We start from the raw sequence: 23,392 nt of genomic DNA on the forward strand, positions 1-23,392 counted from the left end.
ATGCATGATTTAAAAAAGTTAAAGCAGGTATAGCTTTTTGCTGCCATCTAGAGGAAATGTGGCTTTTATGTTGCAGATGTCTTGAGTTTAGATTTATTTATTTTTTTTTATAAAAATGGGAGAAAAAAATTAAGGGGGGAAAAAAAGAAGTTTGATTTTCACCGGCAGCCTCAAAGCACAGCCAGACAGAAATTCAAGAAGGTGACGAGGAAAACTAAATATAAGCCAGAATCTGGAGATGCCAGGGTTACGCTTACAGCTGTTTCACAAGTACAGGGATCACTGACCCCACATTCAAAAGTCACCATTTGGTTGAATGCAATCTGCACTTCACTTAATATTTTCTGAATAGTTAGCAACTTAAAGGATTTCTTGCGAACATGTATAAAATCAATTCAATCTTGTCTACTTCCTCTTCAGCTAAAAATAAAAATTGCTGTTAGCTTTCTAAAGTTCACAGAAATAGCTTGACATTTTAGTTTTACTTGTTTTCTTAGAAAAGAGAAGCACGACCGGTTCTGTGTAATGTTTTTACTGTAGTACAAAACACAAGATGTTTCCTATTTCACAGACGCCAACAAGTCTCAAGTTACCACATTACACTCATGTAAGCCATGTAAGAATCATGACTGGCTACCAGAATACTAAAGTAACAAAATCTTCCTTGTAGTGTAGTGTGAAAAAAATTGTTAGGCCTCATTTCTTCATATTTTACATCAATGGACCAGACATTTCTGTATTTTTTTTTTCACGTGGTCTAGAGGAACAGCTCTCCAGGTTTTTCTGTAGGTCATTCAACTTCATCTATAAGATACAGTAGAGGCTTTGTCATGATTTTTTGCTTCATTTAAGCCAGTTGTGTTGGGGATCTTCGTCAAAACTGATGGAAGTGAATACATATGATTTTGATCCACCATGCAAAATAATATGGAAAGCATTTGATTGACAAAGGCTTCATTTCTCAGGATGACAATGACCTGCCATAACACCTGGAAAGTAAAACATACAGTGGAAGTCTCAACCATGGATTGGACCTCAACATTAATGAAGCAGTGTGGGATCATATCAACAGAGAATAAAAGGGAGCCAAAAACCAAAACTCTGAAAGTCCTTCAATAAACCTGGAGAACTATTCCTGAAGAATAAAGCTTGAATGCAAAAGTTTAGGCCGTGTGGAAAAATAAAAATAGTTGTAACAAATCTTGATTTTCAAGCTTGTTAAAACTGTGGAAAAACTGTTTTTGACCTCGTATGTTGTGTTTCCATCTACGTCTGCAAATTTCAATAAATCACTGCACCGATTTCCCATTTTCCCAGCAAAATACAAAGAAAGGAAGGGTGACTAAAGACTTTTTGCACACTAGTGTAAATCCAGGACCTAAACTCAGATGTAAGGGGAAGAACTTCACTTCCTAATATGATAAATGAGAACACGGTCTTCCGGTGTCTAACTTTTTATTCTGCACTGTAAGGTCAAACATCCCAGTGCAGTAACAATAAACAAGATGAACTGCACCAGAAAGCTTCAGCCAATATGAAAAATAACACACAAAAAAAGAAGATTTGAGTGATTTTGCTCAATAAACCATTTATTCAAGTATTTTCAACTAAGAAATCTGATGTTATTTACAGTACATTATGTTCACTAGTGCAGGTCTGAGCGCCAATAACTGAGACTAACTCAGACGTGACAATACAGAACATAAATATATACAAATTCCACAATCCCTCATCATTCCCACCCTGCAAATACATCTTGCATTTGTAGTTCACACATGAACCCAAAACTAGCACATGTACAAAGACACATACAGAGTCTACATCTCACAGAAGGCATGAACCATTAAACCCTTTTCACGTCACAGATGTTTTGCCCTGCAAAATTAAAAAAAACAAACAAAAAAAAACTCAACAGGAGAAACACGAATTCATCCGAAGTATTCTCCAAGTCTGCATACATATCAGCTGGGTAGTGGAAACACAACTTGTACCATCACTATTTTTGTGAATGTCAAAATAAAGACTTGTTGAATTCAAATGTATAACATTTAATTCAATATATCATTTTTCATGTGACAGTTTGAATTTTCCTTTTTCCTCTGCAAGCCCCATTCGGCAGTTCTTGACTGCAGCTCTCGAGACTTGAATGATGCTCAGCAAAGAGGATCTGTGGCTGCACGTCATTGTAGACCGGTCACTGTGCAACGTGTCACACCTCACAGAGGACGATGGGGAAATCGACATGAATACACGGGTGGTCGAGCTTCACAATTCCCTGGAAAAAGGAAAAAGAAAAAGGAGGAGGAGTGATGGCACTGACCCTATATCGCCCTGCCACTGCAAAAGCGTGTTCCTAGCTCACCTGTGGAATTAGATTTTTCTGGATCCTCTTCAACTTGGACTTCTTTCTGCCATTTTTTGTCACGACCGTCTCCTCGTAGAATTCATGGGCGAGGTCACCGTCCTCATCATAATACAAAGAACTGCCAACACAGAAGGTGGACAATTGTGTCAGGATTAACATAGAGGAGGTGTAGGCGTTACTTGCTTGCTGATAGTCGCATCTAAAACGGTTGTCAAGTTTAAAAAAAACAAAAAAAACAACAACAACAACAACAAACCCCCCTCCCACCCAAATTTCTCACTCCCCTCCAACGTTTGAGCCTCATGTATTTATTAATGTGCCTTTTTGGTTTGTCTGGGTTTTTAAATGTGACAAAAATTATTTACTGGATTATTTTGACATTAATGCTTAACCCCACTAGGAATAAAATTATTGGCTTTGAAATCAAGAATAATCTAGAAACCTTACTGTGGACAGTTTAAAGTGGGACAATATTTCAGTAATAAAGTAAAGTGTGGCCTATAAAACTGTAAATGCACAAATGCCACTCTGGCACAAAAAAAATATGCTACTAGGTAGTACTAGGCATTTGAATGGGTGAGTAGATAAGGGTCATTCTACAAATGGAGGACAAAACAGGCTTTAAAAATTATATAAAAATGTAATTTCTTTTTTAATATCATCCTTTATTTTATAGTTTTCTGGTATGTATTTAAAAATAACAAATAGTAAACCATCAGCTGATCAGATCTGCCCAGGCATCAAAGATCCACTTTTTGAGCTATTTTAGTTGCTGTGTACTTTGTCATCAAGTACAAAAAAATAATTTAATTTAACACTCAAGAATTTATTAAAGATAGTGACTATTCATTCAACTTCATATAAGACCCAACTTATATTAATTTAAGCAACTTTCAGAATCTGCTTTGCCCAACTTTTCAGTTTAAAGTCATTTTAGTATTTATTTTCAAATCTTCCTCTCAAATAAACCTCTCATACAGTTATTCAAACTATTACAAAGTCAATAGATTAAACCCTTGTGAGCAAAGAAAATCATCTAGGATTAGATGATATAAAAAGAATATGGTAACTTGAATGAATGTGACAAGAACCACAGAAATGTGGTTTAATATTTTTTTAGGTTTGTAACGTGTTTCTGTTATATGCATGCTAACTCCATGCAAGTAAATATAGTTTGAGTGATTTGAAGTGGTGTGACCTGAATCCGATTGAGATGCTGTGGTATGACCATAAAAAGGTGGTTCATGCTTGAAAACCCTCCAATGTGGGTGATTTCTGCAAAGATGAGTGGGCCATAATTTCTCCACTGCGCTGTAAAAGACTTTTTGCCAGGCATCACAAATGCTTGATTGCAGTCTGTTGCTGCTAAGGGTGGCCCAACAAGTGATTAGATTTAGGGAGTAATCACTTTTTTACACAGGCCCATGCAGGTTTGGATTTTTCCCCCCTTAATAATTAAAACTTTATTTAGAAAGTGCATTTTGTGCTTACTTGTGTTATTTTTGTCTAATATTTACATTTGCTTGATGATCTGAAAGTTTTAGGTGTGTCAAACACACAAAATAGAAAATCAGGAAGTGGACAAACACTTTTTCAGACCACTGTATATAAATAAAAGAATGAAAGGAAGCTTTCAAATTATTTTTTTCTACTTTGCTAATACGGGTAAAAGGGTTGCAGTTAAAATGACACACTCGATCTAATCAAAATAGATCGGAAAACACACCCCTAGTGTTAGCACATGACTCAGTTATGTCCCTTCCTCTTTGTCATGGCACTGTTGTGTTATGCTAAATAGGTTTCGGTAACAGAGCTGCAAATATTGCAGTGCATAATTACTATTCTTTGATTTAGGGCTCTGTGATACAATGAAATATGTGAGATGACAATATTAAAACGTTTATCATTTTCATATTATACACTATTGTTTATTGCTTTTACTACAGAATTTTTTCGCTGCCTTAAATGATGGTTTGCAATAGTCACCATGACATCCCAGAAGGACCAGCCAAAACAAATTGCAGAGCTCATTCCTAAATGTGGGGGTTAAATCTGTAAAATGGACATGGTTTGGTAATGAAAAGTCTGATGTGGACCACCGGTGCCCACCACAGGCAACACACAACAAAACTTTTCTACACAGCACAAAGAGAATTTACAAATGGGAAACAAAAGAGAGCCATCAAGTGTTAATAAACCTCAGACTGAAATGTTGGAACAAGTTCTTGCCTGTGGTACACCACATAATAAAGACTCACAAAGATAATGGCAGTCATTTCAACTTATATCTAGAAATAGATTTTGTGCATTGGTCAAAACACTCGACTTAAGGTATACAATCCCCAACCAAAAGCACTTAGCACAAGTCTGTTTATCTCATTTATATTACAAGTGTCGAGCCAAAGTATTGGAGGAAATCCACGACGTAACATATTATGCTGCAACAACAGATATGTGAACAATTCGAACAACACATCGGTGTATGAGCTTAACATTGCACTTCATCCAAAACTGAACAATCTGCAGTCGATATTTTCAGACAGGCTATTATCCTGACAACAGGATTAGAGATGGCACGATACCACTTTTTTATGTCCGATACCGATATCATAAATTTGGATATCTGCCGATACCGATATGAATCCGATATAGTGTTTTTTAATCAACAAAACTGTTTTTTAAATATCTTGCTGCATTTTGTATAAGTTCATACTCAAGTTTAAAACAACAACTACACTAAAGCTATTCTGTTATACCTGTATGCAAAAAAAAAATTTTCATAGTTCAGCAATACTGATCAATCTAATAAACTTAAACCTACACCATCCTCCCTATTCTGGTATTTTAAAGAGTACTTAGCATAAATATTAAGCAACCTAACTAATAGGGTTCCAACTCCCAGCAACAACAAAAATAAATAAATAAAAAATAGGGAACCACCCCTCACGCTCCACCTCATGATGCTTAATCGACGTAATCAACCTTAATTTGATGCAGTGTGAAAAAAATACACAGAAATCAATTATTTTTCAAGAAATATTAAATAGATTCAACATCTTTCTTCAACAAAATTGCAGACTGCACAGACAGTACCTTCCCAAAGGAAAAAGTACTATAGCTTACTAGGGTATATATATATATATATATATATATATATATATATATATATATATATATATATATATTTTAGACTTAATAGTTACTATATACAGTAATTGACTTCTATTCCTTTTACATCAGATTAAAACTTTGGGTGTAAGATTTGGATAATTATTTATTAAAAGCTCGACATTTTAAATGAGAATAAGAAAGAAAAGTATGTCTTTGTGCCCCATTTTCCCTGTTCATGCCCTATCGGCCCCCTGGCTAAACTTTGCTAGATCCGCCCCTGCACAGTTACCAGCGTCAGCTACGTAGAAAAAGATCCTGGAGTAGAAAGTAATATTAAATAAATTCTAACAACAGCTTATCAAGCTTAAACGTTCTGCTGTTGTTCAGCCGCTGGTTTCCTCTTTCTGGTGCAAAGTGGGCCAAAAGCAAACCAGAGAGACGGACTCGCGACAGAAAAGCCGATCAGCTGATCATTAAGCAGTTTCATGATTGAAGTAGCAGCAAGAAGAGGCAGTCGCTTGTTAAGCTTAACGCAGGAATGCTTTACAAACATTCAGAGATGGACTTACACACTTGCTTTACTTCTCTCGGGGATAACTTTGTCGGAGATGAAATGCCGGGTTGCTAGCGAAGCTCCAAATGCTATCCAGACCACCGACAGGTCCCGCATGCCACAGCTGCTCTATCACGTGATGCATACTGCTCCGAGTGCTAACGTTCTGAGGCGAGTTACGGCGCGTTGCAAGTTTTGTGAGGTGCTTTCGTGATATTTAATGGATCGGATTACATTTTTTATTTTTCTCCGATATCCGATCCAGTAATTTAGGTCAGTATCGGACCGATACCGATACGTAATATCGGATCGGTCCATCTCTAAACAGGATACAACCATACAGGAGCAGTAATGATAGTCAGAGGCTTTGGGGAAGCACTTGAGTCATGGGGAATGCGTAGGGTCATCTAGTATGTGTCACTATGGGTAACTCCACACAAGGCCCATAATTATTTCACTTTTGATTATTTAAGTTAAATGTACAAAAGAAATCGGCGCCAGTTTAACTCAGTGTTTGGAGCAGGTGATTCCGCGTGGTGATTATATAAACCTTTCACAGAATTTACAATAAATGCACTATATTGATTTATATTGTTATCAGGATAAGAAATGACTTAGTGGGATATGACAGTTTAAGACATGTCAACAAAATCAAAACAAAAAATTAATTAAAGATGACCTTTAATATTTGGCATGCAATTTGCTTATTAAGAACTTAGGACAAAAGCAAAATGCCATTTTGGCAGTATTCCTCAAGAGCTGTTTTTGTAATTTAAATAATATTTTGGAACTGCTAACTAGGCTTGCATTTTGTCTCAGGGCGAGTGTAATTTGCATAGCAAATGTATGTGTTAGTATTGTGTGCATGGATTATTTTCAAACTCAAGGGTGGGATAGAAAACGTCCTTTCAACAGCATATCCACTGTATTATTTATTTACCTTCTCCTTGTAAAAACAAATGGTGTTGCATTCTTAGAGCCTTTCAGCCGGGCCAGAGACTGCTCGTTCCCATCATTTCCTGACTCGCCTCCGCTGCCTGAGAAAGGCCAGACACCTTTGGCTTTGGATCCACTTCCTCCCATTCTCAGAGATAAGGCATAGTTAGTCTCAGATTAGAGCGTTCAGTCTGGTTGGTAGCCAGATGCTCAATTGCTTACCAAGGTCAGAACCTGAAAAGTGAAAGTACATAAATAAGTAAATTTCACTGTCTGGTGTCCGAGTGAACTGTTTACTCAGCTGCCAGCTGTTAAGACGTTGTTTGCTTACTGACTGCTGGCTCTATTTTGGTGCACAGAGGACTCTGTTGGCAGAAAATGGCCAAGCTAAACTCAGAAACATCTAAGTATAATCTTGAGAGCTTGAAAGACAAGGCAACTAGACTTACTAGGTATGAGATATTTCAAGGGGCTTCTTCACTTCTATAAAAAAAAGTTCCGTCTGTTTTATATCGTTACGTTACACTACGGTAGCTTCACCGTAAGCTAACCAACGGGCCACAAAAAAGCCGAACCTAAACGCATTAAGTGTCACTCAAAACGCTTGACACCTTACAAGTTACTTAAAAACACACCCACGGCTTCACAATATATTGTACATCGTCTAATATTTTGCAACGGCGCCCGTTTGATGTGTGGTGACCTACATGTGGCTAATGACTACCGGCTAACGGTACCTGCACAGTTAGGTGAGGTAAGCTAACAGACTGTTAGCTTCCGACTACAGACGCAGGTTAAACAATAGACGAGTCTGCAAACACACTGCTGCTTTATACACGGGATTCTGACAAACATCTTACCTTATGGTACACTAAACCTGACATGTCCTGTCATAACTTTTACTACTAGCTATGTTTAGCTAGCGCTGGCCGTTGCTGTCCGACCGACGATGGAGATCAGCTGATCTGACCGACTATTAAAGAAAAAACGTCACCAATATTTAACTAAAGAATTTATTCAAAGGTGCGTTAAATGAATCTTTTTTATGTTTAAAGTGGGTGTTCATACCTATATCTGGATTTAAAAATGTATAGTATGCACACTGTACTGTGAGAAAGTATTTACCCCCATTTCGTTAAAAAAACAAAACAAAAAAACCCTGACCTAACCCTGATTACTTTCAGACCTGTCGAATCAAAACATAACTTAAATAAGACTTGTTTAACAAAGGGAAGCAGTTTAAAGATCTGTCCAGAACAGCAACAAAATAATCATTGACGTCTATCAGTCAGGAAAGGGCTATAAAGCCATTTTAAAGCTTTGGGACAGTGGTTAACCTTCCCAGGAGTGGCCAGTGTATCAAAATTAGTCCCAAGAGCATATCTATGCCACGGGCGAACAAAAAAAGATCCTATAGATTCCCAAGACTTTTCAGAGGACAGATGAGATGCTTTGGTGTGACCTTAAACAGACCATTCACGCTTGAAAACACTCCAATGTGTCCCAAAACAATACTGCAAAGATCGGGCCAAATTCCTCACTGCCGTTTTTGCTGCCATGGCTGACACAACCAGCTTAGGTAGCAATTACTTTTTCCCCACATAGGACCAGATTGGTTTCGATAGCTGTTTGTGTTGTTTTGTTTTGTTTTAGCCTTAATAAATATAGTCATCATTAAAAAAAGGGTGGGGGCATTTTGTATTGAAAAGTGTTAAGGTGGTTCGGGTATCTGTCTTGGATTGCTCCTGGGTGAGTTGGCTCTCGGTTTGCTGCTGGCCCCACAACCCAGCCCTGGATAAGCCTTTGTCTAATATTGAAATGAGCTTATGATCTAAAACATTAAATGTGACAAATACGCAATAAAAAAAATTAATAAATAATGAAAATTTGAGAGGGGGCAAATGCTTTTTCACAGCACTGCACCTGTAAAAAAAAGAAAAAAAATACAAAAACGTAATAGATTTTTTGGTAATTCTTTACTAAACGCAGTGCACATTAGTCACGACATTCTTAAGATTGCTACAACAAGTAAATTTGTGCATAGACTTCCATACAGTGAAAGTGAACAGAGTGACAGAAGACAAACATTTTGTTTTAAAGGACAGAACAAAACAAAGATATAAAGGAATGACAGGAAACTTCCAGTTAAACACATCCAAAGAAATATTCATTCAAGGTTCCAGTCAACCAGGGTGACTTGGGCACTGTTTTCGCAGACATTCATAGTTCCATACAAATGTCCATACATCAGTCACACTCACAAATTGTCAGTGAAATTCAGAGTTGCACCCATCAGGGGTGTAAGAGAGGACATGGCAGACTCGGAGCTTAGGTCAAGTGAAAATCCAAATACCTTGCAGCAAGTATGTGTTTAACCCGAGGGTGAGAAGCATCATTATTATGGTGGGTTGTTGAGTGAAGGCAAAGGGGATTAAATGCATTATTTGAAATATTACCAATTTTGGTTTTCTGGAAAAATAACACAGCTGAGGTGCAGGATAATCCTACAGTAACCAAAAGCTAAAGACATTACTGTCTCATCTGCCAGTCGTCAATTCTCTCAACTCATTCTCTCAGGCACATCAGACTCTCCAGGTGTAAGGCACGTCTCATCTCTCACATCATCTCACATGCACATTCGCGCTAGCGCTCTCTCTCTCTCTCATAGTCTCGCGCCCTGTCTCACACTCTCGTTCACCAAGAGGCGTTTGGAGTTGGATTCTCTGGGATCTTTGAATGCATCGATGGCCGGTCAACTTCTGGCGATCGTCCAGCCGAAAGGTGCACGCTAAAGCCCCTCTGAGCGTAGGCATCTCAGCCGGGCGTTGAGCCAGCCAGAGCCTCCTGCATTTTAGTGCGAGCCAACGCGTAGCGCTGCACGATCTGCTTGATATGTTCCTCCTCTTCACGCTGCAGAATCCGCAGGAAGTTCTTTAACTCGGGCATGGAGAAGGCATGCCACTGCAACCGAGAGCGAGAGAGAAGTTAAATTGGTATATCTGAAGGTGAACGATCCATACGTGTTGGATGTAGAGCTGTTTATGTTTTACTCACATTGACTTCGCCAGTTTCGTTCTCTTTCAGCACAAAACTGAGGACTTTCTCATTCGGTCCAGCGCACAGACGCAGACGAAGGGGACGCTCGGTATCAGACAGCTTACGGATATAAACTGGAGGAGAAAGAAACCATTTAGCGATCACCAAACACATTAAATAAAAAAAGAAACGAAATCACGATTTAATGTTAAAGCAGAATACCTTGGTCGTGACGCTCGCTGCGCTCAAATAGAGCAAACTTGGCGGGATTGTCCACAACGGTGAACTTCTTCAACAAAGCCTCGATGACCTCACGAGCCGAAGTTCGAGAACTTATGTGCAAATGCTTGGACGCGTCCTTCGGCAGGTAGAAAGAGGTGCGCCGCTTCACTCCGCTGGCCCGCCTCCCGCCTGTGTCGTTGCCTCCTTTCTTTGGGGTGGGAACAGACACGGGTCGGGCCAGCTTGAACTGCACCTTTATGAAGCCGGTGTAGGACCCATCCTTGTTCTGTTAAAGGGAAAAAAACAAATATTAAACTAAAAGATAAAAATGCTTTGGAGGGAAAAGCAGGGATTTGTTGTGAAGAATCACAGCTCACCATGTTCATGAACAGATTGCTGTTGATCTGAGCATTGTACTCCTTCACTTTCTGCTGAATGTCCACCACTGTCAGCTCCTGCTTACTCAATTCAATCTGTTCATCCTGGAAGGAACAGAAGAGTTACAGTCTTTAACCACCAGGTGTCAGTGCTCACCTCAAAAAAAAGCAGGGACAAGCCAGAGAGCAGGACAAAACACTGATTAGCAGAGGAAAGGCCCTTTATATGATTGTGTCTTACAGCATTACAGGGATTTTCCCGCTCAAAATGAGCCTTTGAGAGGGTGACTACACAAGACCATGTCCCCGTGGCCACTTACTCAAGAAAAATCTAAGACATTTTCTGCCTTTTTATTTTTTTCTGGACATTTGATAATTAAAATGCATCTTAAGCTCAAGTGAATTAAACCCCATTTAAAAACAACTGGTTTAAAAATCACAGTTCTGTTGGTTTCCCTTTGGTGGTTGGCCAAAATCTTTTTGGTCAACGTGGAAAAAAAAATTATATGCAGGAAAAACCCTGCATTAGTGTTGAAAAAGTCAAATTTGATTTAAACAAGTCTTCCGTGTTTTTTTTCTTCAGCAATACTGCTGAAACACGAGAGTAAAAGCTGGTTTTAACTGATGTTCGGCATTTCTAACAGCGAACACCAGTTGCATCAGACTTTCAACTTCCGGACAACGCAGCAAAAGAGGCGAACACAATGATGTCAGCTCTGTCCAATCCAGTTCAGCGGCTCTGATGCCTCCATGTAGGAGGGCTGATGGGAGAAGGGAGGGAGGAGGAAGAGGGAGGAAAAGGGAGGGGGTTTGCAACTTGCAGCTGTTTGCAATGATGACTGTGGCCAACGGCTCTGCGCTGCATTCCTCAACTTGGTGTTCATGTAAAAATAGCCACCCCTCACAGGCTCTCACAAGCGGGAGAGACAATGCCCTCCTCTGTTTTGCAGGCACATCCTGTGAAGTCAGCTGCCTCAGCAACCGCAAACTCCCAGTCATGTTTCAGTCATGCACATTTGCCCCCCCAGCAGATGCAGGGCTGCCAGATTAAAAATCAGGTTTTCTTGTGTCTTCCAATTTACACTATAATTATTCATGGTAGGGGTTTTCTCAGGAGTAGTAGCCAATATTGTAGATGCAGGACTGCCAGTAAATGTGAGATTAAAAAACAAATGCGAATTCTTATAGGCTACCTTTTGCTTAATTATCTGCTGAACCACACACTGCCTAAGAAAGATTGTTAATTAGACATCCAGAAAGATCCATAGCTGCAAATGTCTAGGGAGATCCATGGGCCGTAGAGTTAATATGCTGCTGTTAAACAAATCAATAAAGTCAATAAGTGGTGGGAGAAAATTATGCACAACTGTGCCTCTGCCGGCTGGCAAAGGGGGAGTCAAATATTTCTACAGTAAACTGTACCCACATCTCACAGGAAAGAAACCCGATACCCATGTGGGTGTGCGTATGACTAAAAGATAAGAAAATGAAGAAATCCAAAACACTCCATGACTCATGTGTGACTGAGAAATTAATGTGAACAACCTGAGAGTCAATGAATGGTGGGTGTTTGGCTGGAAACTTGAGTGCGTCACAGGTTCATCTGTGGGTCTGTGCTTGTTACAACAAGACACATATATACCGGTATGTGTGTGTAATCTAGACGTAACGAGTGCTCATTTGCATTTTAAAAAGTTCACACAAGTCTTTAACCTGTTTACTTAGAACTAGAGGAACTCCACCCTTGAGCCTTGCAGGCTTGCCAACCATCTAGTCTGCTGGGGTTCCTTTGAGCAAAACAACTCATTCCCAGCAGCATCTACAAAGTAGGACGCCCAGCAACTCATCCCAGAAGTAAAAGAACACAAACACAACTCAATAACAGACCCAACACTGACAGCTAATAAGCAGAAATGGGGAAATAACGCGAGAATACAGTCCTGCTGCGAAACACCCACAGTTTCACTTCCCCTTTATTTTAAAGCTAATGATTTTTATGAAACCTATGTGTTTTTAAACTTGTAAAATTTCTCACCTGCTTAACTGCGGGACTGACAGTATCTTTTCGGATTTTGGGGAAGAAAGATGTCCGGGCGGTGAAGTACTGCTCGAACTCGGAGTCAGAGTCCGAGTCGCTGCAGTAGCCGCTGCTGGTGGAGCTGCCCCAGGTCATCTCAAAGGAGGGAGTTTTATCCGAGCTGCTAGCCGCGGTGGTCATGCTGACTACCGGCATATATCCAATAAGAGAGTCGGGAACCTTTAACTTTACTACGCTGTTACCCCGAATCGCTCTCGATTGAGCTTAATTGGAATTTACTGACTGAACTATGCCTTACAAAAAGTCCTAACCGGCAACAGTGCTAGCTTTTAACGATAATATTAAATAATCTCGCGCAGGACAAAATACCGCTAAAAAATGTCGACGACTATCAACAAGATCTCACGAATCTTCTCCTCAAACTCAGCCTACCAGCCACGTTTCCGCCGTACAAACTCTGTGTGAAACAGGATGTGTGCAGGTCCCCGCCCTAGATGCCCCGCTTCCTTCCCCCGAAGAGGCCCCACCCAGGTCCGCTGAGTTTGGAAATACACAAACCGCTTCAGCCGGCAGTGATTGGACAGCACGGGAAATACCAAAGCCCTCTCCTCTCCTCAAAGCCCTGTTTCACCCGTCTTTCTGCCCTTTTTTCCCAGCGTGGGGGTGCTGCTGGTGGACCTTCTGTGTCCCCACGGACCGCTGACCCAGTCATGTGATGCTGGGGCTCGCTGCTAGCATTTTTTAACTTTTGCACTAAATACAAATATTAAAACTGTATTTACCATGCCAACCTAACGTATCTAACAGTTATGTAGCTTTATTATGTTTTTATGTCTCGTTATTCAGTGTTGATCAATAGAAAATTTAAATGGTGCTGTATTGATTATTTTACTTTCTTAGAAAAATGCCATCCCATAACACTGGAGCCTACAACTCCCACAATGCAATTCATTATGCTACAACCCTACAGCAAACTGATATTCCCAATGAGAAAAGTAAAGACCACCTCTGGTAGATTTTGTTTATATAAATACAAAATAAATATGGGGCTGATTACAAGTTTGTATACAGCAAAATGTGTTTACATTTATTCACGATTAAGGGACCATGTCAGCTGCACAAGGTCTAAAATAACAGGTGTACTAGTACACTTATTAGACATATACCCATTAAATGTAAAATTAAAAGGTGGTTCTTGTGAAAAATACTCTCATCATGGCTTTGAATTTCACAGACTTTTAATGACTTCTTTGAACTGTCCTTTTTTCCCCCAGGGTGGAGATACACCTTTAGTTACTTTAAAAAAACAAGAATTGGGAGAACGGGTTTGAATTATTCTGGGGGTTTTTTGCCAACATGAAAAAGATTTGCTTGACACAAAATAATAAAGAAGTCTGGGAAGGCAAATTGTAGATTTCAATAAGTTGTGAAGGTTTCATGAAAGCATTTCTAAATGACTTGTACTGTAATTAGTGTCACCACTTTACCAAGATCGGGAAGAAGAACCAAACTTTCACCCTCAGATGAAAGGAAATATAGTTTGGATGTTCATAAACAACCCAGGAAGCCTGAAGCCTGAAGCCTGCCCTGGAAACTGCTTGAACACTAAGAAGATGCTTACCAATAAAGAAGCCCCTGCTCCAAAACTAATACCTTCAAGCTCGACTGAAATTTGCAGTTGCCCACACTGACAAGCCAAATGCATTCTGGAGAAAAGTCATATGGTCAGATGAGAAAAAGATTGAAATGTTGCCCTCAATAAGACTTATGTTTGAAGGAGTAAACAAAAACGGTCAAGCACGGTGGCAGTAGCATCATGTTCTGTGGCTGTTTTGCTGGTATATTGCACAAAGTGGATAGAATAATGGAGAAGGAGGACTACCTAAATTAAATCAGCAGCTGTACCGTTGAAACTTGTGCAGAATTAGTTGTTCTAGCAGGACAATAATCCCAAAGCTACATCACAGCTTGTTTTTCAATGGAAAAAGCAGGCTAGCATTAAGCTTCTGGAATGGCCTTTTTAAAGCACCGATCTCAACCCCTTTGAAAATTTGCTTGAAAACACGTCTGTGCCAGGAAACCAACCAATTAAATGAAGTCGACCAAGAAGAGTGGTCAGACAGAATCATGCCAGAAGCTTGTTGATGGAAACCAAAAGCTTTGCATTAAGGTGCTAAGGAACATTTAATGAAATACTGGCTTAGTTGTATATGTACTTCTGAGCCCATGTGGATTAGAGAAAATCCAAAATTCAGACTTCTGCACCCAATTCTTGTTTTTTTAAAGGAATTAAAGATGAATGCTGTCCAATTGTTCCACCCTGGAAAAAAGAATTGTTCAAAGAAATCATTAAAAGACCAAAACTACCATCACATTCATGCCCACGATGAGTCTGTAAACTTCTGACCACAACTGTAAGTGCACAAATGCTAAATATGGGTCATTTAGGCCTGGTTGCTAGGAAACACATCATAACATCTGATATAGATAAAAGCTTACAGGGCTTGAGACATACCCGTGTTTCAACTTGGTAGCTCAATTTGACGATTTGTTGTATTATACCAAGATATGAGTTGGTGACTTCTAAAGAATTATTTCAGCTTTTGGGGTGTAATTATGTCAAGAAGGCTGGAAGTATAGCAGTTAGCTAAAAGACATGTGCCTGAACACAAAGGAAATGTAAGAAGTCACCATAAGAATCTTTCCTGTTTCTACTACCCATCCCCCACTAAAAGCATAAATAGACTCTGTCATGAGTATCCACTTCCTGCAAATCCATCTCATTTCGAACACAGACTTTCTGTCTCGTCCGTCAGTAGTTTGTCTAAACTCAAGTCGAGATAAGCCAAAGTAATTACCCCAAACCTCCCTTAACATAAAACTATACAGTTGTACAAGCTATGAAACAATCCACATGATGAGCACATTAAAAGTCACATGAAAAAGCATGATCCTTAAATCACTTCATCCACCTTCTTAACCACTCGTCCAACTTAGGGTCACGGGGGTGCTGGAGCCTACCCAGCTGACACGGACTGGAAGGCAGTTCCTGTTTTAATAATGATACTACTGTTTCACAGTCAGTTTCACCAAAATGCGTTTCACATTATTCATCAGTTGCTTATTCTGGGTATTTTCTTCCCCTCCCCTGATTTTAATTAATATAGATATAATATGATGGCTGTTCAGAAAATACAAGCAATCTAAATATATTACAGCGAGCACTGAAATGTTGCAATGACATTTTCTCTCAAAAACGCATATCAGTCTGAAAAAATAAAACCCCTAAATGAATGAAAAAGTATAGCTGTTGATACAGCACATATGTGCCATACTGTAGCGAATCAGGACCAAATGCAATTTTTTTGTTGGGGGGGGGGGGGGGGTTGTTTAATCTTATTGTAAAATCTGTAAAGCTAGACTAAAAGCAAGATCAGCTTTTAGTGTCAAAACAGTTTCTGGTCACACATTAAGTAATTAGGGAAAAATGCAGCTCTGTGTTAGATTACTAATTAAAAGAGAGAAAAAAAACTGCTCCAGCTGCAGCCCAGATTTTCAGTTCCTGTGTGCAGCAATGGAAAAACCTCCCAAACCAGCAGGGGAGGTGTTACTGTGAAATGACTAAAGATGAAAAGACTTATGTAAAAGTTTGTATATTCTGTGGCTAACCCTAGCTACCAAATAACTAAAATCAGACACGTTGACAAAATTGCTACAAAATAACCGTCATTCAAACTGCAGGACACCAGTTGTTTAGTTTGGTTTTTTTTGTCCAGCCTTTACAATTTCTGACAAAGTCTTATGAAAGTCTTGCCTCTGTTCACCTAAAACATCCATAGTTTTCACAGACAATATGTTATGTTATAAGGTATTAACATGTTATATGGAAATAACACTGAGAAGAACCTCAATTCAAGAGCAAGCAGCACAGTGATTCAAGTATTTTTGAACATCTCTTTTCATCTTTGTGCATTTAGAGATCAATAAGGAGAGGGTAAATATGATCAGATATGTATTAAAAGGAAATACACTGAAACCTGCTAATGTGAACTAATGAGTTTTCCGGTGCTAAACCCAGAAAACCTCCATACTGCTCTTAGATTGAGCCGACCAGGACTGATTCAAAAACAAAAATATTTGTGGTGCATCTGAAGTTAGTGGTGGCACACTGGTGTACAGGCATCTCAAGCAGTCAATATGACTGCAATAAACATACATTTATGTACTGGTTGTGCATGTCTATAGCACAGGTATGACTCGGTGTCATCTTTATTATTCAAATATTAACTAACAGTTCAAAATATTAACCTGAGCAGCCCACTCTTACTGAGCTAAGAGTGAAACATTTGAATGATAGTTTGCAGAGGGTAGTATTGCAAAAATGTCAGTAGATATCTGTGATTTGTTTTTGGTTTTTAATGCTCTGAATTTGACTGTTATTTTCCTGGCAGCTAGTCATTTTGCTATTATACAAGGACTGCAAGTGTGCACACAAAAGCTCAAATACCAACATGTTTTTTTAGCCATGCCTTGGTGTCGGCTTGCTCAAGTTTATGTTTGTAGTTATATTCTTTTGATAAGTAACAGGCGCTTAATAAAGTGAATAATAACAGCTAACATGATGAAAAGATACCTGCTCTGCTGGATATCTACTGTACTAAGTTCCCACTTAATGGATTATACTACCATGGTACAAAAAAAAAGATTGTGATGGGATTTCTTCTACTATTGAATACAGCAGCCTAACTGGCCTTGAAAAACCCCATTAAAAACAGAATAAAAGATTTTCTCTGAACCCGTTAACTAATTCCTGGTACTTCATACTTATATGATAGGAAAATCTAAAAATAGTTTAGCTGCTTGTTCTGAGCTTACAGTTTATGTAAGAAGGAAAGTTTTCAGAGATTTTAAAAGTTAAGTACATTCTTATTGCTGGTATAGAAATTAAGAGGATAAAAAGCAGGCAGGTGTTGCTAATCAAATGAACTTAATAACTGATCATCAGCAAGATTGAGGACCTCTATAAAAGCAGATGTTTTGGTAGTTTGCTGGTCTGAAGCATTCAGGTGTGTGTTAACATAATCCTACAATCTCTCCAGCAAATTCCACCCAGAGACAGAGCAATGCTCAGCAAAATAAAAAGTATTCCAACCTCAGACTCTACAGGCCTCAGTTAGCATGTCAAATGCTAAAATTCATGACAGTACAATTTGAAAAAAGGTCTTTGGACAGATGAGATCAACGTGGAAATGTTTGGCCACAATGCATGCCTGGCGAAAATAGAACAACGCATATCAGCAGAAACACCTCATACCAGCTGTCAAGCATGGTTGTGGAGGAGTAATGATTTGTGCTTGTACAGCAGCCACAATACCTGGGCAGTCACTGAGTCAACCATGCACACCTAAATAATCTAGAGTCAAACGTGAGGCCATCCATCATCCGTATCACAACAGCAAATCTAAAACAGAATGGCTGAAAAAGAGTCAAGATGGCCCAATCAAACGCTTGACTTCAACCTACTGAAATGCTGTGGTCTGATCTTCAGACAACTGTGCATAAACTAACAAACCTCAACAGTGAAAAACATCGCAGAAGAGTGGACCCAAAATTCTCCCACATGTGTATGTGAGAGACTGATAAAGTCATACAGAAAATAATTGCGCAAGTTATTTCTGCTGAAGGTGGTTCCACAAGCTACTGAATCATGGGCTGTACTTTTTTTCACAGGAATCCATAAAGTACTATTCAATTCAATTTTATTTTATTTATGTAGCACTAAATCACAACAACAGTTGCCTCGAGGCCTTTATTATGGAAGGTAAAGACCCTGCAATAATACAAAGAAACCCCCAAAATCAAACGACCCCCCTTATGAGCAAGAACATGGTGACAGTGGGAAGGAAAAACACCAGTTTTGTATTTAAAAAAAACTTCAGACAGAACTACTATTACTACTACTGCTATGAAAGCTTTCTTTTTCTGAACTAAGACATAAAACTAATGCTGTAGATTGGACAATACCTGTCTGTATTTGTACTTTATGCTATGCCCAATAGACAATGATTCTTATGAAAATTTGTTGCTGTAGTGTGCTCTGTTTTTTTTTTCTTGAATGTTTCATATTCGCACATAGGTTTTACAACAGGCTTAAGTACTTTAAAAACTGACATTTCACTTTTGTGACTGACTAAACTAAGCCACATTTTACAAAAAGTGTTCAAGGTAACATTTTCTGTTCCTCTGCAGACAAGCTTCCCCTTTGAAAGACTTTACTTCCCCTGAGCAATGTTATATTTGAAATGTTTGTCCTGTCTGGAGTTTCAATGCTAAGAGTAAATACAACTAAATCTGAAAGAGTGGTGCAACTTTCAGTTGATCGTGTGCAGTTAGTAAAGAGGTGTGAACTGTGTGCATTTATTGTTATTGTTCCTGATTTCTTTCCTATCTAGTACAGTAACATGCAATCCAAAACAGGCAGTGCATTGCATAACATGCAGAGTGCAGAGGTCTTAAGAAATGATGTATGTTATGCGGTGTAAAGTTTGCGACATTGACGCTAGCATAAAAAAGCAAGTGAAACCAACTAGCAACGCAGCTGATTAAGAACAAAGGTGGTAGTAAAGTAATAAAGGGGCGCCGTGTCAGCTGTCAGCTTCCTAATGCACAGCTCCTTACCACGTTTGTGTCCGTTTCTATGGTGTACTCCACGACACATGTGGGGTCAGCCAAGGAGCCTCGTTCCCAGCTGCAGTCCAGTTGAATCAGGGCACGGCATCGGTAGTGACATGTGAATTTACAATCTGTAAATGAAGAAAGTCCTAGAGTTTAGACTCATGTTGCCATACATGAGAATGTGCAAAATGAAAGTCATAATGTTGTGTAAGTGTGATTGCCTCTCCTCTGCTGGAGGGTAAAGGTTACTACAGTTTTACCTGCAGTTATTCACTGTTTTTAGTAAAACAACAATGTTGTTTTGATTCCCTGCCTCCTCTGGTCTGCATGTTGGAATATCCTTAGGTAAGATACTGAACCCTAAATTGCCCGGCTGCATTCACTGGAGTGTGAATCTTAGATTAAAAGTGCTTATGCATACAAACGAGTGTATGGGTGAATGCAGCAGTGTTTCAATAGTGTAGAAAAGCATTATGTAAGTACCAGACCGTATAGTCACCTATATAAAATAAATTGCAAATACTTGAAGAAATATAAATAGCAATTCCAATCAGCTGAATGCAGCTGTGAAAACATATAGTCAGCTGGAAAGCTTATGTCTCTTTGCAAAGACTGTGACAATGTTTCCTGTTCAGGTTACAGTAAGGGACCCCTATTTCCCCACACTAAATGCTTTGTACAAACCACTGCTCTTTATTTAGGTGGGTTTCAGTTAATGAAACTTTTGCAAATGCACATATGAGTGTAGCTGAACCTCAGCCTAGACAATAACCAAACCCTTAAGTGTATGCAGGTTAGATACTGGGTAGATGTGAATAATTATAAAAATTGTACAGGCAACAATTCTCTTTATTTTTTCCAGAATGTTAACATAGAGAGCATTTATGTTTATTTAGTATGAAGCCTTGTTTAAGCCATCAGGCTGGAATGACTGTAATCTGGGCTTGCAGGTACACTGGTGGTTGCCTCTTCCTCTGTGTTAGTAAATTTCCTCTTTCTGTCAGTACGCTCATTTCATGCAAATGCACCAAAGCACTGACACATGCACACACCCAGATGCACAAAAAGCATATGTAAGCCAACTCACTGACACACCGCAGGCTCTGCTTGTAAAGGCCCCAGATAAAGTCTCCACACAGGTCGCACCACGTGGGCTGAGCGTGGCTACAGGGTTGGAAGTCGTGGCCCTCTCCTTTCTCCTCTGTGAGCTGTGGGTCCTGGCTGCTGCTCAGGACTCTGATAATGCCCACACGACTCAGTAGGTCTGGGACCCTTCCCGGGCTGATCCTCAGGGCGTTGGTTCTCTCTAGGCGCGGAGGTGAGCACGGAGCGCGCGTCCCCGTCAGCTCTATCTGCTCTTTGGTCGACCTGAGGTCACGGAGCTCGATGAACTCCTCCCAAGACATTGTGTCACTCAGGGCCGGGTTTCCTCCATTTTTATCACTAACTGACAAAAAACACAGACTCTGTATAATCAGAGTGCAACCTGAAATCATGAAGTTAGTGTTAATTCAGCTTAATGTACTAAGGTACCAAATATGAATGTACTTAGTAGTACTCTTAGTAGGACAGTTAGGTTAAACACATAAAGAGCATAATGATGTTATATATTGTCAAGGTGCATTCTGACTGTTTGGCACCATTGCACCATTAATAGTGCATTATAACTTAAAAACGGACAGTTTTTTATGCAAATCTCAAGTCTGCAAATTCAGAAGAATAAAAGTTTACAAGCAGTGAAATATAAACATAAAGCAGCATAAATAAAAGAGTATACAGTGGGAGAAACAATTCATTGACTGATTATTTGATTGATTAACTGATGAATTTGTAAGTTTGCTCGCTTGAAAAGAAATGAACAGTATCTAATTTTTATGGTAGTTTCATGTTGAAGGAGAGAGACAGAATACCAATCACAAATCCAGAAAAACCCCACATTGTATCAAGTCATGAAACTCATTGAGTAAGGTAAATATGTAATCTTCTACAACACACTCTGACTTCCATGGATTGGCTGTGTGTCCACGTGACAATTAATCGCTCAACCAATCAGTTAAACATACTCTTAATGTCATTACATGTATAAAGTTCACTTGTCTCCAGATAATCAGTTTCTTCTTTTATTCGAAACTTACTATCACCATAGGCAAGACCAAAGAGCTGTCCAAGGCTCTTTGGGCTGGAAAGGGCTAAAAGAACATCAGCAACAAGCAAGAAGCTTGACAAGAAGGTGAGAACTTTCGGTCTGGATCGCCATGCAAGATCTTACCTCATGTGAGGATGATCATGAGAAAGGTGCTCGATCAGCCCAAAACTACATGGGAGGAGCTTGTTAATAATCTGATGGCAGTAGGGACCAAAGTTGCTGAGAACACCATCAGCAACACTCTACACTGTAATGGACTGAAATCTTGCAACACCCACAAAGTCCCCCTGCTCAAGAAGGCACATGTACATTTGAAGTTTGCCCAAGAACACCCAAGTGATTCAGAGAAGGTTTGGGAGAAAGTGCTGCGGTCAGATGAAACCTTAATGGAGCTCTTTGGCATCAAGTCGACCTGCTGTGTCTGGAGGAAGAGAAAGCATGGAGGTGGAAACATTATGCTTTGGGGTACAGGACGATTTCACTGCACTGAGGGGGCAAACAGCAGCCAGGAAACCTAAAGGATTTGGAGAGTTTCTGTAAAGAGGAGTGGGCCAAAATCCCTCCTGAGATATGTGTGTGTGGGAAGAAAACCTGGTGACCAAGTACAAGAAACGTCTTACACACTTACTGTGTTTGCAAACAAGGGTTTCTTCAACAAGTACTAAATGATGTGTTATTTGGGGATCAAATACTTATTTCACTGAATAACATGCAAATCACTTTTTTGGGGTTTATTTTGGGGGGATTTTTGGTTGACCTTCAGTCTTTCTCCATTAAAATGAAGCTACGGTGAAAAGACTTGACTAGACTAGACTTTTCATTTCTTCGTAAGGGAGCAAACTTACAAATTCAGCAGGGGATCAAATAATTATTTCTCCTACTGTATGTGGCATTGCTCTTTCCTACTACCTTTCAGTGTGGAAAAACATATCTGTAACTGTAATCAAACTACTTTTTATTAGCTCTGTCACTTTGTAGTTGTTTCGGTACTGTGGTCTGTTGACGGTCAGCCACATCTCCATTCAGGGAGGATGCGCGTCCACAAAATAATTCACACTCACGTAACTTCCAATCATTTTTCAAGTGGTTTAATTTGGTGTTTATTTTGAAATCCTGGGGGACCACCCTCTTTTCTTGTTTGTTTAAAAAGAAAATCATGGAAACGCCCCTGAGTACAAATACCTTAAAACTTTAATAAAATACAACGAAGATTTGTAGACTTGCTATTGCTTTCTACTTTAGTAATTTCCCCCCTCAAACCACTGTCATGTAGAATTAAGCCTAACAATAATACAAAAAGCTAAAGAATGACATGTGCCGTCAAATGTAGTTCAGTTTAGTAGTAGAAATATATCAGCTCCGTGTCCATGAAAAAAAAACACACGCGGGGAGATCATTCAAAACCTAATTCCCAACACAGCTGCATATTAAACTAGTCACTCATAAACAGCGAAGTGAAACAAAATCCAGTGATTTTAAGTCTAACTCACCAAAACACGGGAGAAAACAGCCCCGTGGCTACCGCTTTGTCTCAAAAGTTCTTCCATCCGAGGTCGAAAAGAAAAAAAAACTTTCCGCTGAAATGTCTTAAGGTTTCCAAATAACGGAGGTGTGCAGTCTCGGCGACATCTCTGGAAATAATTTCTCATCACCAGCCGCTTACAGCGAACGAAACCCCGGGCCCTCCTTTTCACGGCAGAGCCGGAGCACGTCTTTCAAGATGTTACCCATCTGTTCAAGTCGGACTGCGGCGCAGGAGGAAGCGGCCCATCATGAAAAAGAGAGAGTGAGATGAGACTGAGCTGCACCGACATCCGGAATGTTTTCAAACAGGGGGTGCTTCTGAGTCCCGAGCACAGCTGAGTGGGCGTGCAAAGTCCCCCTCCCCACTCCTAAAGCCACTATCTGAACGCATCACAGACCTGAGCTTCAA

General features: G+C 39.6%; 2 protein-coding genes across 5 annotated transcripts; both read right to left on the reverse strand.

Annotated features, from left to right (window-relative positions):
* Window positions 1–1,568: 1,568 nt before the first annotated feature.
* Window positions 1,569–8,777, reverse strand: tusc2a (tumor suppressor 2, mitochondrial calcium regulator a). 2 transcript variants are annotated; one of them, XM_026167570.2, is made up of 4 exons: window positions 7,826–8,777; window positions 6,970–7,199; window positions 2,363–2,483; window positions 1,569–2,275 (listed from the first exon to the last, which is right to left on the reverse strand). In XM_026167570.2, the coding sequence occupies exons 2-4, from the start codon at window positions 7,110–7,112 to the stop codon at window positions 2,210–2,212; spliced, it is 330 nt and encodes a 109-aa protein (XP_026023355.1). In that variant the 5' UTR covers window positions 7,113–7,199; window positions 7,826–8,777; the 3' UTR covers window positions 1,569–2,209. The 2 variants fall into 2 exon arrangements, with proteins under 2 accessions (XP_026023355.1, XP_026023356.1); XM_026167571.2 differs by having other exon boundaries at window positions 7,415–8,777.
* A 145-nt stretch (window positions 8,778–8,922) lies between these two features.
* LOC113022310 (ras association domain-containing protein 1) lies at window positions 8,923–23,275 on the reverse strand. Of its 3 annotated transcripts, none has more exons than XM_026167567.2 (7): window positions 22,950–23,275; window positions 20,401–20,760; window positions 19,317–19,441; window positions 10,601–10,705; window positions 10,224–10,509; window positions 10,020–10,135; window positions 8,923–9,926 (listed from the first exon to the last, which is right to left on the reverse strand). In XM_026167567.2, exons 2-7 carry the CDS (start codon window positions 20,717–20,719, stop codon window positions 9,780–9,782), a joined length of 1,098 nt encoding a protein of 365 aa, XP_026023352.1. In that variant the 5' UTR covers window positions 20,720–20,760; window positions 22,950–23,275; the 3' UTR covers window positions 8,923–9,779. The 3 variants fall into 3 exon arrangements, with proteins under 3 accessions (XP_026023352.1, XP_026023353.1, XP_026023354.1); XM_026167568.2 differs by having other exon boundaries at window positions 20,401–20,799; window positions 22,950–23,229; XM_026167569.2 differs by lacking the exons at window positions 19,317–19,441; window positions 20,401–20,760; window positions 22,950–23,275 and adding an exon at window positions 12,636–13,821.
* Window positions 23,276–23,392: the final 117 nt, after the last annotated feature.

Source organism: Astatotilapia calliptera, chromosome 5 (genome assembly GCF_964374335.1).
Source record: "Astatotilapia calliptera chromosome 5, fAstCal68.1, whole genome shotgun sequence".
Lineage (NCBI taxonomy): Eukaryota > Metazoa > Chordata > Actinopteri > Cichliformes > Cichlidae > Astatotilapia > Astatotilapia calliptera.

What these genes read in the sequence shown, in the direction of transcription:
- LOC113022310 (XM_026167567.2), bottom strand. Translation starts at nt 20,719, where the DNA reads ATGTCTTGGGAGGAGTTCATCGAGCTCCGTGACCTCAGGTCGACCAAA. An exon ending in TAGAAACGGACACAAACGTG is followed by an intron (nt 10,706 to 19,316) that starts GTAAGGAGCTGT and finishes TGTTCCTTCCAG; the next exon opens with GATGAACAGATTGAATTGAG. An exon ending in CAGCGAGCGTCACGACCAAG is followed by an intron (nt 10,136 to 10,223) that starts GTATTCTGCTTT and finishes TTTCTCCTCCAG; the next exon opens with TTTATATCCGTAAGCTGTCT.
- tusc2a (XM_026167570.2), bottom strand. Translation starts at nt 7,112, where the DNA reads ATGGGAGGAAGTGGATCCAAAGCCAAAGGTGTCTGGCCTTTCTCAGGC. An exon ending in TTTGTTTTTACAAGGAGAAG is followed by an intron (nt 2,484 to 6,969) that starts GTAAATAAATAA and finishes CTGTGTTGGCAG; the next exon opens with TTCTTTGTATTATGATGAGG. An exon ending in AGAAAAATCTAATTCCACAG is followed by an intron (nt 2,276 to 2,362) that starts GTGAGCTAGGAA and finishes TCCTTTTTCCAG; the next exon opens with GGAATTGTGAAGCTCGACCA.